The 13,086-nt window shown below is 69.1% G+C and overlaps 2 protein-coding genes across 3 annotated transcripts; one reads left to right on the top strand and one right to left on the bottom strand.

The window, feature by feature from the left end:
• The first annotated feature begins 64 nt into the window (after window positions 1-64).
• On the top strand, window positions 65-5,956 carry PDK2 (pyruvate dehydrogenase kinase 2). The gene is made up of 11 exons (XM_053965136.1): window positions 65-245; window positions 1,376-1,517; window positions 2,252-2,323; window positions 2,541-2,725; window positions 3,088-3,177; window positions 3,438-3,515; window positions 3,921-3,997; window positions 4,079-4,177; window positions 4,275-4,382; window positions 5,126-5,239; window positions 5,315-5,956. Exons 1-11 carry the CDS (start codon window positions 128-130, stop codon window positions 5,453-5,455), a joined length of 1,224 nt encoding a protein of 407 aa, XP_053821111.1. The 5' UTR covers window positions 65-127; the 3' UTR covers window positions 5,456-5,956.
• A 569-nt stretch (window positions 5,957-6,525) lies between these two features.
• On the bottom strand, window positions 6,526-12,775 carry SAMD14 (sterile alpha motif domain containing 14). 2 transcript variants are annotated; one of them, XM_053965292.1, is made up of 10 exons: window positions 12,651-12,775; window positions 11,784-11,835; window positions 10,257-10,414; window positions 9,433-9,691; window positions 9,272-9,359; window positions 9,064-9,138; window positions 8,797-8,953; window positions 7,796-7,903; window positions 7,568-7,723; window positions 6,526-6,686 (listed from the first exon to the last, which is right to left on the bottom strand). In XM_053965292.1, the coding sequence occupies exons 2-10, from the start codon at window positions 11,821-11,823 to the stop codon at window positions 6,531-6,533; spliced, it is 1,197 nt and encodes a 398-aa protein (XP_053821267.1). In that variant the 5' UTR covers window positions 11,824-11,835; window positions 12,651-12,775; the 3' UTR covers window positions 6,526-6,530. The 2 variants fall into 2 exon arrangements, with proteins under 2 accessions (XP_053821267.1, XP_053821268.1); XM_053965293.1 differs by having other exon boundaries at window positions 10,257-10,393.
• Between the last annotated feature and the right edge of the window lie 311 nt (window positions 12,776-13,086).

The raw sequence follows: 13,086 nt of genomic DNA, 5'->3' as shown, positions 1-13,086 counted from the left end.
GCGCGGCGCGGCGGGGGCGGGGCCGCGGCCGGGCCCGGGGGGCTCGGGGGGCTCTGAGGGGACGCTGAGGGGAAACCGAGGGGACACCGAGGGGACACCGAGGGGACACCGAGGGGCCAGCGGGGCCATGCGGCTGCTGCGGTGCCTCGGGAAGCGCGCGGCGCTGGCCGGCGTCCCCACCTACATCGAGCACTTCAGCAAGTTCTCGCCGTCGCCGCTCTCCATGAAGCAGTTTCTGGACTTCGGTAAATAAAGGCAACACCCCCGCCCCGACCGCGCCCCCTGCCCAACCTCCAGGACCCCCACCCTGCTACGGGAGCTCTCGTGTCCCCCCCAGACCCCCCCCCCCCCCAGCCCCGGTGTGGGGGCGGTGCTCGGGGAGGGAGCTCCGTGCACACCCCCGGGAATTCCCAGCCCCCCCTCCCCGGGAATTCCCATCCCCCTTTCCCGGGAATTCCCTCACACACCCCTCCCCACCCCGTACAATCTGAGGGCTCTGGGGGGCTGCCCCCCACCCTCAGTGTGTGTGTGTGGGGCCGGGGTAACCCTGACCCCCCCCCCCCCCCCGTCCCAAATATCCCGTTATTATTGGGGGCGGGGGGGAGTTAACAACACCCCCCCGGGTAAATAAATGCGCTTGGAACGTGGTTTGCTCATAGGCCCCTTTTGGGGGCGTCCCCTCTGCCCCCCAGACCCCCTCATCCTGACTACCCCCTGTGAGGGACCCCCGGCCCTGCACCCGCCTGGCCCCCCCCGGGTGGGCAGCTGGGACCCCCCAATCCGCTCCAATGCCCCCGGGGGTGGGGATGTCCCCCCATGGCTGCCACCCAGCCTGGCCCTCTGTTGTCCCCTGCCCCCCAGGTGGGCTGGGGGCTGCACTCCGGGGTCCTCCCTGTCCTCCCCAGCTCCATCCCAGTGTCCCCTGTCCCCAGGGTCACCCGTGCCACCCCCCCACCTTGCGGGATGTCGGCTTCTGCTTGGGGACCCCTCTCCGTGTCCCTGGGGACCCCTGGGCCTGCTTTGGGTTCTGGTGCTGGCCCAGCTCCTTCTCCTGTCCCAGCTGCACTCGGGGGGTCTCCCAGCCCCAGTTTGGGCCGTTCTGGGTGGCACTGGGCACCCAGCCTGTCCTCCGCAGTGGGCTGAGCACTGTCCCCCCGCCTCAGCCCTCCCTGTCCCCCGCAGTGTCCCCCAGTGTCCCCCAGCCCTCACACCCTCCCCAGCCAAGGACCAGGACCTGCTCCTGTCCCCTCTCCCCGCTGCCAGAGGGGTGGCAGTGCCAGCAGCGCTGGCTCTGGGGAGCTCACCCGTGTCCCCCCCCGTGTCCCCCCCCGTGTCCCCCCCCGTGTCCCCCCCCGTGTCCCCCCCGTGTCCCCAGGCTCCAGCAATGCCTGTGAGAAGACGTCGTTCGCCTTCCTGCGCCAGGAGCTGCCCGTGCGCCTCTCCAACATCATGAAGGAGATCAACCTGCTCCCGGACCGGGTGCTGCGCACGCCCTCGGTGCAGCTGGTGCAGAGCTGGTCAGTCCGGGCCCTTGGGGACACGGGGACAGCGCCACCCCCTGCTCCTGCGCTGGCTGGGCAGCTGGCACCCGGCTGCCGCGGGTCCCCCCACTCGCCTGGGGTCCCACTGCCACGGGTCCCCTTGTTGTCACCCTCCTGGGTCCCCCGCGCAGCTCCCATTGCCACCGCGGCTCCTGTCGCTGCCCGCGGGTGCCACCGCTGTCACCAGCTGTCCTCCCCTGCAGGGAGCTGGCATGGGGAGGGGGACGCAGGGAGGGGTGACAGGGCACTCCCCAGCTGGTGCCACGCCGTGCCCTTGGGTGACACGGGCTGCAGGTCCTCTGGGGACACTCCCCTGCCAGCGGGGGAGCCACCAGTGCCACCTGCTCCCTGAAGGGGCCGGGCCACAGGATGTCCCTGTCCTGGGCGGGTCTGAGTGTCCCTTTAAGTGCCACGTCCCCGTGCCAGTGCCACGTGACACGTTGTTTGTCCGGTGTCCCGGGCCGCTGCCAGCGGGACCTGGCCGTGCCAGGGGGTCCGGCCGTGCCACCCCGTCACAGCCCCAACCCCATCAGAGGGGCCCCAGGTGTCCCCAGGTGCCAGCACTGGGGTGGGGACAGTGACCCCTGGTGCAGTAGATTTTGGGGTGGGGGCCTGGCTTGAGGGGTGCTGGCCCCTGGCCCTGCGTGGTGTCACCTGGGGTGTCCTCTCTGTTTGGGGGTGCCAGCTGTGGGATGACCGTGTCCCCCCAGGTACGTCCAGAGCCTGCTGGACATCATGGAGTTCCACGACAGGGACCCCGAGGATCAAGCCACGCTGGGACAGTGAGTCAGGAGGTGACGGCGTGTCCTTGTCCCCAGTCCCGGGGTGTCACCTCCTCCCAGACCCGCGCTGGTGTCACCCAGGGTCACCCCGAAGCGCCCCCACCCCCGGTGCCAGCTCCGGGTTTTGCCAGCGCCCCCAGCTCCCGGGGAATCCCGGCCTGGATCGGGGCTGTGCCCGGAGCGGGTGTCCCCAGCGCTGTCCCTGTCCCCTGGGCAGGTTCACCAACGCGCTGGTGACGATCCGGAACCGGCACAACGACGTCGTCCCCACCATGGCGCAGGGGGTGATCGAGTACAAGGAGACGTACGGGGACGACCCCGTGTCCAACCAGAACATCCAGTACTTCCTGGACCGCTTCTACCTGAGCCGCATCTCCATCCGCATGCTCATCAACCAGCACAGTGAGGAGCTCGGGGGGCTGCCCGGCCTGGGGGCTCCTGGCTGTCCCCCAGAACGGGGGTGTCCCCAGAACCCCCCGGAGTGTCCCCAGGGGTCTGTCCTGAGGGTCCCCACCAACCCCAGGGGTCTGTCCTGAGGGTCACCTCAGCCCCAGGGGTCTGTCCTGAGGGTCCCCATCATCACTGGGTGTCCCCAGAATGTCCCCCCATCCCCAGGGGTCTGTCCTGAGGGTCATCTCAGCCCCAGGGATCCTGTCTTGGGCATCTCCCCTGGTGTCAAATGTTCCCCCCACAGCCCCAGGGTGCCCCGGGGGTGTCCCCGGGGGTGTCCCTGGGGTGTCCCCAGCTCGTTGTCCCCTCCCCAGCTCTGCTCTTCGACGGCAGCACCAACCCCGCACACCCCAAACACATCGGCAGCATCGACCCCCACTGCAACGTGGCCAACGTGGTGAGAGGTTGGTGGGGTCTGGGGTCCCCCCACCATGGCGGGGGCACTTCGGGGGGGTGGGGGGACAGTCCTCCTGGCGCCACTCGTGTCACAAGTTCGGGGTGGCCTCAGCCAAACTGACCCCTGAGCTGTGCGGGCACGGCAGGAGACCCCAGGAACATCCCTGGTGTGTAAGAATGGGGAATGTTTGGGGGTGGGGGGACCCCAAAGGCTGCCCCTGGTGGTCCTGGGGGTGCTGAGCTCTCTGTCCCCCACTCCTTTTGCCAGACGCCTACAACATGGCCAAGCTGCTGTGTGACAAATACTACATGGCCTCGCCCGACCTGGAGATCGAGGAGGTCAACGGTGAGGGGACAGCGGGGCTGAGGGGACAGCAGGGCTGAGGGGACAGCAGGGGTGAGGGGACAGGGGGCTGAGGGGACAGCAGGGGTGAGGGGACAGGGGGCTGAGGGGACAGGGGGCTGAGGGGACAGGGGGGGCCCAGGCAGGGGGATCGTGGGTGGCTCCTTTGTGTTTGGGGACTCTCAGGTGGCTCCTTTAGGTTTGGGGACCATGTGGCAGGGGGATTTCTGTGTGGCTCCTTTTGGGTTGGGGTCTCCACGGCAGGGGGTCCTCGGCTCCTTTAGGAATGGGGTCCCTGTGACAGGGGATACTTGGCTTCTTTAGGGTTGGGGGTCGCTGTGATGGGGGGATTCTCAGGGAGGTTTCGGGTCAGGATTGTCCCCACCAATCCCAGTGTCCCCCCCCCAGCCTGCAACTCGGAGCAGCCCGTGAGCATCGTCTACGTCCCTTCCCACCTGTACCACATGCTCTTCGAGCTCTTCAAGGTAGCCCAGCCCTTTTGGGGGGTCGCGGGGGGGCTGTGGAGGACCCCCCTGACACCCCCACGGGGGCTCTGTGTCCCCCAGAACGCCATGAGAGCCACGGTGGAGAGCCACGAGAACAGCCCCCGGCTGCCGGCCATCAGGGTGATGGTGGCCCTGGGCCAGGAGGACCTGTCCATCCGGGTGAGGGACCCCAGCCCCGCTTTGGGGGGCTGGGGGGGGGGGGATTCCGGGGAGGGGGGCACAGGGGCGGGGTTGTCACCTGCTGTGGTGTCCCCAGATGAGTGACAGGGGCATGGGCGTGCCCCTGAGGAAGATCGAGCGCCTCTTCAGCTACATGTACTCGACTGCCCCCACCCCCCAGCTGGGCTCCGGGGGGGCCCCCCTGGTACGTGACCCCCCCCTCCAGGGGAGGGGGAGAGGGGTCTGCAGCTTGGGGGGCGTTTGAGGGGGGCTGGAGTGGCACGGGGAGGTTTGGGGGTCGTCCAGGGACCTGGAGTGGCAGGGGGGAGCTTTGGGGGTGCCACGGGGAGGTTTGGGGGTGGCTGGAGTGGCCTGGGAGTGTTTTGGGGGTGATTGGGGTGGGCTGGAGTGGCACGGGGAGGTTTGGCCTTGGCCTGGCACCTTTTGGGGATGCTTAGGCTGGCATGGGGACATTTGGTGGCATGGGGGGTGCTTGGAAGTGGCACGGGGACACTTTGGTAGGCTGGGTGTGATGTGGGGGTGGCACGGGGACCCTTTGGGGTGGCATGGGGACCCTTTGGGGTGTCATGGAGACCCTTTGGGGTGGCATGGGGACCCTTTGGGGTGTCATGGAGACCCTTTGGGGTGGCAGGGGGACCCTTAGGGTGGCATGGGGACCCTTTAGGGCAGCATGAGGACCCTTTGGGGTGTCATGGAGACCCTTTGGGGTGGCAGGGGGACCCTTAGGGTGGCATGAGGACCCTTTAGGGTGGCAGGGGGCCCCTGTATCCATTCTGGGGCCATTTGCCAGTGCCACCACGACCGCTGGCAGTGCCAGGGGACACTCCTGGCGCCTCTTGGGGCGCTGTGGGGAGGCCGGGGGTTGCCCTGGGGGTGCCCCCCCAGCTGTGGGAACCCCCCCCCAGCCCGAGTTCCTCGCCCCCCCAGGCCGGCTTTGGCTACGGGCTGCCCATCTCCCGCCTCTACGCCAAGTACTTCCAGGGGGACCTGCAGCTCTTCTCCATGGAGGGCTTCGGCACCGACGCCGTCATCTACCTGAAGGTGGGTGCCCGTGCCCAGCCCCGGCCTGGGGGGGGGGGCGCAGGACCCTCCCTGAGCCCCGTGCCCCCCCCCCAGGCGCTGTCCACGGACTCTGTGGAGAGGCTGCCCGTGTACAACAAGTCGGCGTGGCGGCACTACCAGGCCAGCCAGGAGGCGGGGGACTGGTGCGTGCCCAGCACCGAGCCCAAGAACACCTCCACCTACCGCGTGCCCTGAGCCCCCCCGGGCCACCCCCCCCCGCCGGGCACCGGGACCCACGAGGTGTCCCCGAGTGCCCCAGGGGGCGTTTAGCATCCCGGTTCTTCGAGGGGCTCCTTGGGAAGTGTGGGATGTGGGGGTGTCCTGGTGTCCCCACCTTGGGGACAGAGCTGGGGAGGGGGGGGGGTTGGAGCAGTGCCTGTTGTTCCTTCACTGCCCCCCCCGAAGTTCCCACCCGCCCCAGGGGGTGTCCCCCATCCCAGCAAGGGACTGGTCCTGTCCCAGTAGGACCAGTAGCACTTCCCTGCACCCACAGCCCTGATGGGGTGGGGGGACCAGGCCTGAGCGCCCCCCCCCCCCGCCATGTTCCTGTCCCTGTTCCCTCCCTTTTGTTGCACTACTGAGCTCTCCCCACCCCCCACTTGCTGTGACCTGCTCAACCCCCCCCCTCCATTCCCCAAATTCCCCCCTGACCCCCCAGACCCCTCCCCACTGTCAATAAATTGGATGTTGACTGAACCCCTGTGGTGGCTTGGGGTCCTGGTGCCTCAGTTTACCCCCTCCAGCCTCGGGAGGGGGCTGAGTCTTCAGTCCGGGGGTGGCACCTGGGGCCACAGGGCCTGGGGAGCTGCTCTGTGCCCCCCCCCCAGCCAGGTGACACCGGTCACTCCGGTTTGCACTGGCCCTTGATACCCTTTTATTTCCTGGGGTGGCCTCGGGGGGCCGCGTTTGGGGCTGGGGGGGGGGGGGGCGGGGTTCACTCCCTGCCCCCGATTTGGGGGTGCCCGTGTGTAGGGGAGGGAGGGGGGGTCAGGTCACTCCTTGTCCCCTCCTGTGCCAGGGGTTACGGGGTGGGGAGGGGGCTGGGACCCCTCGGGGGGGGGGTGACAGCTGCGGGTGACAGGATGGGCTGGGGGTGTCCAGCCCCGGAGAGGGGCCCGGGGGGGTCCGGGCTGGGTGGGGAGGGGGCGGCTGGAGCCGGGGGGTGGGGGGTGGGGGGCAGGTGCTGCTCCCCCCACCTGACCCCGCTCCGTGTGCTGGGGGGGGGGGATGTGGGTGGCGAGGGGGTGCGGGGACCCCCCCCGCCCCCGGTTCAGCTCCGCCGCTGCTCCTGGTCCTTCTTCTTCTGCTTCTCCCGCTGCTTCTCCGCCTTCTCGCGGGCCTTGCGCTCCCGCTCGGCCGCCAGGCTCAGCTCCTTCAGCCGCCGCTTGAGCACCGCGCGGTCCTGCGAGCTGCCCACGCCCAGCGCCTGCGGCAGCGCGGGCTGGCCACGGACACCCCCCGGACCCCCGGACACGGGGCCGGCCCCCCCCCCCCCCCCCGGGACCCCCCCGGACAGCAGCTCCTTCCAGAACCGCCCGTCCGTCCCTTGGGATCGATCCTTGGGATAGCCGGGCCTCCCGCCCCATGGAGCGGCCAGCCTGGCCAATGGGGTTTGGGTCCCCATGGAAACCCCCTGTGGGGCACCCTGAGCTCTCCCAGACCTTCCTGCCCCATGGAATTGGGGCACCCCAAACCCTCCCAGACCTTCATGCCCAATGGAATTGGGTCACCCCAAACCCTCCCAGACCTTCCTGCCCCATGGAAACCGCCTTTGGGGCACCCCGAACCCTCCCAGGCCTTCCTGCCCCATGGAATTGGGGCACCCCGAATCCTCCCAGACCTTCCTGCCCCATGGAAATCCCCTTTGGGTCAATCTGAACCCTCCCAGACCTTCCTGCCCCATGGAATTGGGGCACCCCAAACCCTCCCAGACCTTCATGCCCAATGGAATTGGGTCACCCCAAACCCTCCCAGACCTTCCTGCCCCATGGAAACCGCCTTTGGGGCACCCCGAACCCTCCCAGGCCTTCCTGCCCCATGGAATTGGGGCACCCCGAATCCTCCCAGACCTTCCTGCCCCATGGAAATCCCCTTTGGGTCAATCTGAACCCTCCCAGACCTTCCTGCCCCATGGAATTGGGTCACCCAAAACCCACCCAGACCTTCCTGCCCCATGGAAACCCCCTTTGGGGCACCCCGAATCCTCCCAGGCCTTCCTGCCCCACGGAACCCCCCACTGGAACACCCAGAACCTCTCGCCCTCCATCTTTTGGGGCCCCTGGAGCCCCCCCCCCCCCGGCCCCGCACCTTGAGCTTGGCCCCGTCGAGGTGCAGCAGGCGGGGCCCGTCCACGCCGCGCTCCGCGAATTCCCGCACGTAGCGCTCCAGGCCCAGGCTCTGCAGCCACTGCCCCACCTGGCCGCACGTCCAGCCCGCGGCCGCGCCCGCCGGCTCCTCCAGCAGCTGCGCACGGGGGTCAGCCGGGGGTCCCCCGGGACACCCCCGCGCCCCCCGCGCCCCCCGCGCCGCCCTCACCTCGTCCGAGGACTGGGACAGGGTGTGGTAGGGGTACGAGCACTTGGGGGGGCCGGGCAGGCGGGGGCTGGCGCTGGACGGCGGCGAATCCTCGCTCAGCTCGGAGTCCTGGGGCAGCGCGAGGGGCAGGGCTGGACCCACAGCGACCCCCAGAGCCACCGCAGAGCCCCCCAGTGACCCCAAGAGCCACCCAGTGACCCCCAGAGCCACCGCAGAGCCCCCCAGTGACCCCAAGAGCCACCCAGTGACCCCCAGAGCCACCGCAGAGCCCCCCAGTGACCCCAAGAGCCACCCCACTGAGCCCCAGTGACCCCTCAGAGCCCCCCAGCGACCCTCAGAGCCACCCACAGCCCCCAGCGACCCCCCAGAGCCACCCCAGCGACCCTCAGAGCCACCCACAGCCCTCAGCGACCCCCAGAGCCACTGCACAGCCCCCCAGTGACCCCAAGAGCCACCCCACTGAGCCCCAGTGACCCCTCAGAGCCCCCCAGCGACCCTCAGAGCCACCCACAGCCCCCCAGTGACCCCAAGAGCCACCGCAGAGCCCCCCAGTGACCCCAAGAGCCACCCCAGCGACCCTCAGAGCCACCCCACAGCCCTCAGTGACCCCCCAGAGCCACCCCACAGCCCCCAGTGATCCCCCAGAGCCACCCCACAGTCCCCAGCGACCCTCAGAGCCACCCCACAGCGCCCAGTGACCCTCAGAGCCACCCCACAGCCCCCAGTGACCCCCCAGTTGGGCTGCCAGACCCCTCAGAGCGTTGATCCCCCTAAACCCTGACTCTATAGGGCTTTGGACACCCCCAATTACCTGTCTTGGCTCTACAGGGCCTTGGCACCCCCACAAAGCCACCCTGACCCTATGGGGCTCCGAGTCCTCTCCCTGTTGTTACCTGACCCTACGGGGCTTTGTCCCCCTGTCCCCAGAGCTGGTGTCACCTCCTCTCCTAGAGCCACCGAGCTCCCTAGGGCCCCCCAGGCCCGTCCCCGCTGCCCCTCACCTGCGAGGCGGATTTGGCGGGGCTGAGCCCCTCGTGCCGGGGGGAGCCCGCGGGGGACGCGGAGCCGGGCGAGCCGGAGCCCCTGGCGCTGTCCGAGAACCAGGAGAAGGGCAGGAACGGGGACCCCGAGGGGCGGCCGGGCCCCTCCGCCGCCTCCCTAGGGACAGAGCAGTGTCAGGAGGTGTCCCCAGGTTGTCCCCAGGCTGTCCCCAGGTTGTGCCCAGGCTGTCCCCAGGTTGTCCCCCTGTCGCGGGTGGGGTCCCTCACCTGCTGCCCATGGACAGGCGGTTGCTGCTCTTCTCCTTGCGGCTCTTCCCGGAGGATGCCCGGCGCAGGGTCACCCTGGGGACACGGGTGGTGACCTGAAGGCTGGGGCACCAGGACCCCCTCCATCCATCCATCCGTCCGTCCATCCATCCCCACAGCCCTCTGTCCCCTCCCCATCCCTCCCCCCCTGCCCAGGGCGAGCTCTCACCCCAAATCCAAGAACTTCCTCCGTGTTTTCTTATCGAGCCCCACGGTCGGGCTGGCGGGTGAGGGGGGGCTCATGTCCCGGCTGTCATCTGCAGGGGTGGCACCGGGCTGTCACCCACTGTCCCCCCCAGGCGTCCCCAGGGGGCTCGGGGGGGGTCTCACCTTCGCTGTGCTGCCGGGGCCGGGGGTCACAGCGGGCGAAGCCGGGGGAGCTGTCGGAGCTGGGGCAGGACTGGGGCGCGGGGGGGCTCGAGAGCCCCTCCTGGGACGGGGTGTTGGTGAGGGGCCGGTAGCGGCTGAGGGGGGGCGTGGGGGCCGGGGGGTCCCCCAGGCCCGGCCGTGCCACCCCCGGCTCGAAGGAGAAGCCATCGGTGCCGGAGAAGGGCGAGGGGGCCGGGGGGCTGCCCTCGCCCTCAGTGCCCTGTGGGGGCATGGGCAGGGGGGGTCAGACCCCTGCAGCCCCCTGGAGCTGTCCCCTAGACCACCTTCCCTGCCCCCAACATGGCATCCCCCAACCCCCTGGGGTCCTGGTGTCCCCTGCTCCTGTGACACCCCCAGCCCTGGCATCCCCAGGATCCATGACACCCCTCTGCCACCCCTGGGGGCTGCGGTGCCCCACGCCCCTCTGACACCCCCAGCCCTGGTGTCCCCCAAGTCTGTCCTTGAGGTCCCCAATCCCTGTGACACGCCAGCCCCCGGTGTCCTCTGAGTCCATCCCTGAGGTCCCCAGTCCCCATGAACCCCCAGCCCTGGTGTCCCCTGAGTCCGTCCCTGAGGTCCCCAATTCCTGTGACCCCCCAGCCCTGGTGTCCCTCGACTCTATCCCTGAGGACCCCAGTCCCTGTGACACCCCCAGCCCCAGTGTCCCCTGAGTCCATCCCTGAGGTCCCCAATTCCTGTGACCCCCCAGCCCTGGTGTCCCCCAAGTCCATCCCTGAGGTCCCCAGTCCCTGTGACCCCCCCAGCCCCGGTGTCCCCCATCTCACCGCAGCCTCAGGCCCCTCGTCGCCCTCGGTGGAGCTGGCGCTGTCGCGCAGGCGGGAGCGCGAGGGCCGCTGGCGGCGGCCGCGGGCCAGGAGCCGGGCGCGGGCCTTGTGCAGGCTGCTGTCCAAGCGCGGCGTCTCTGGAACCACAGCGGTAAAATCTGGGAGTGAAAGAGAGACCGGGGCAGAGAGAGACGGACGGACGGACACCGGGATGGCGTGGGGTGGGGTGGACGGGGAGAGAGCAGGGACGTGGGAGTGGACAGAGGGATGGACGAGGAGGGAGATTGGGTGGGTGATGGATGGATGATGGATGGATGGATGATGGATGGATGGATGGATGGATGGATGATGGATGGATGGATGGATGGATGGATGATGGATGGATGGATGGATATTGGATGATGGATGGATGATGGATGGATGGATGGATGATGGATGGATGGATGGATGATGGATAGATGGATGGATGGATGGATGGATGGATGGATGGATGGATGGATGGATGGATGATGGATGATGGATGGATGATGGATGGATGATGGATGGATGGATGGATGGATGATGGATGGATGGATGGATGGATGATGGATGGATGGATGATGGATTGATGGATGGATGGATGATGGATGGATGATGGATGGATGGATGGATGATGGATTGATGGATGGATGGATGATGGATGGATGATGGATGGATGGATGGATGGATGATGGATGGATGGATGAATGGATGGATGATGGATGGATGATGGATGGATGATGGATGGATGATGGATCCATGGATGGATGGATCCATGGATGGATGGATGGACGAACGGACAGATGGGAGATGGAGGGAGGGATGAGCAGGGAGGAGGGGACAGGGAAGCATTGGAGGCAGGTGGACAGACAGGGAAGGCCAGCCCAGTGGAAAGGGGACAGAGGGACAGAGGGACAGGGACAGAGGGACAGGGCAGGAGAGTCAAAGGGCAGGTGGGTGGTCCCAGCACAGGAGGGGGCACAAGGAGAGGGGAGCATTGGGGACATGGGTGGGGCACCCCGGTGGGGCAGGACAGGGGACAGGGGGACAGAGAGAAGTGTTCAAAGAGATGGCCCAGCATGGGGACAGAGGCGTGGGGTGACCCTGAGGACAGAGTGTCCCCGTCACCCAGGAGGGACACGCTTTGCCCAGGTCCCACTGGGATCCCCCCAATATCCCCACCCTGCCCTGACCCCTGTACCCCAACCCCACCCGAGGGGTGGCTCTGGGCCATGTCCCCTGCTGTGTCCCCAAGTCCCTGTCACCCCCTGCACACCCCTGTGCCTGTACCCCCATTCCCGTGAGCCCTGGACGTGTCCCCATGTCTTTGTCACCCACACACCCCCACGTGTGTCCCCATGTCCCCATCCCCACGCACATCCCTGTGTCCCCAAGCCCAGACCCGGGAGGACACCGAGGGTGGGTGGGGACCCACGGGTGACTCTGCACCCTCTGCACCCCTCGGGGGGGGGAGGTTCTGCACCCCCGGCCCCCCCCACAGGAACTCACCAAAAACCTCGTCCGTGTCCTGCAGCTTGGAGACCGACATGGTGGGACAGGGCTGGGGACAGAGGGGACACTCAGGGGGAGGGACCAGCCCCTCTGTGCCTCCCCGTGTCCCGCGGGACGGGGCGCTGGGGACATCCTCTGCAGAGCGGCCGGGAAGGGGTTAAACCCCCCCCGCCCCCCGGTGCTCGGGGAGTCTCGGGGAGCGGGGGGGGGACCAACCCCGGGAGGGGCCGGTACCGGCGGCGGGGCTGCACCGGGGATGCTGGACCGGGAATGGCGCTCGGGGATGGGGCTGGACCGGGAATATCGAACCGAGGGGATGGGGCTGTCCCGGGGGAGGGGCACTACCGGGAACGTACCGGGGATGTACCGGGGCTGTCCCGGGGGAGGGGCACTACCGGGAACGTACCGGGGATGTACCGGGGCTGTCCCGGGGGAGGGGCACTACCGGGAACGTACCGGGGATGTACCGGGGCTGTCCCGGGGGAGGGGCACTACCGGGAACGTACTGGGGCTGTGCCGAGAGCTGTACCGGGGCTGTACCGGGGGCTGGGACAGTACCGGGGCTGTACCGAGAGCTCTACCGGGGGCTGGGGCAGTACCGGGGCTGTACCGGGGCTGTACCGGGGATTGTACCGGGGCTGGGGCAGTACCGGGGCTGTGCCGGGGCTGTACCGGGGGCTGCGGCTGTACCGGGGATTGTACCAGGTGCTGGAGCTGTACCGGGGGCTGGGGCTGTACCGGGGCTGTACCGAGAGCTCTACCGGGGCTGTATCGATGCTGTACCGGGGGTTGTACCGGGGCTGGAGCTGTACCGGGGCCGCTGTCCAGGGGTGACGCCCTGCCCGCTCCCCCCTCCCCACTCACCCGCGCTCCTGGGGCATCCTGATCGCCCCCGGTCGCCTCCCGCCGGGCCGGGCCGGGGTCGGGGCCGGGCCGGTGGCGGGGCCGGGCCGGTGGGAGCGGAGGGCGCTGCCGAGCCGCCCCGCCGGGCCGGGGGCCGCGGGGGGGGGGGAGCACAGGAACCCGGAAACGGCGGGGGCGGCGGGGGCGGGGTCTGCCCCGCCCGGAACGAGCCCGGTGGGGGGGGGGGGGGGGGGACGGGACACCGGGACCCGAGGGACAGCGGAGACACGCGGGGTGCTGAACGGACAGCGCCGGGGGGCACCGAGGGCACGGGGACACCGGGCACGGAGGGACACGCGGCGGTGCTGAAGGGACAGCGACCGGCGGGACACGGGCACGCCGGGCACGGCGCAGCGGCGCCACCCGCCCGCCGCAGCCTCCCCATCCTCCCCCAGTG

The sequence above is a fragment of the Vidua chalybeata genome, chromosome 26, assembly GCF_026979565.1.
Source record: "Vidua chalybeata isolate OUT-0048 chromosome 26, bVidCha1 merged haplotype, whole genome shotgun sequence".
In the NCBI taxonomy this organism is placed as follows: domain Eukaryota; kingdom Metazoa; phylum Chordata; class Aves; order Passeriformes; family Viduidae; genus Vidua; species Vidua chalybeata.
This window is presented reverse-complemented; position numbering and strand designations above follow the sequence as displayed.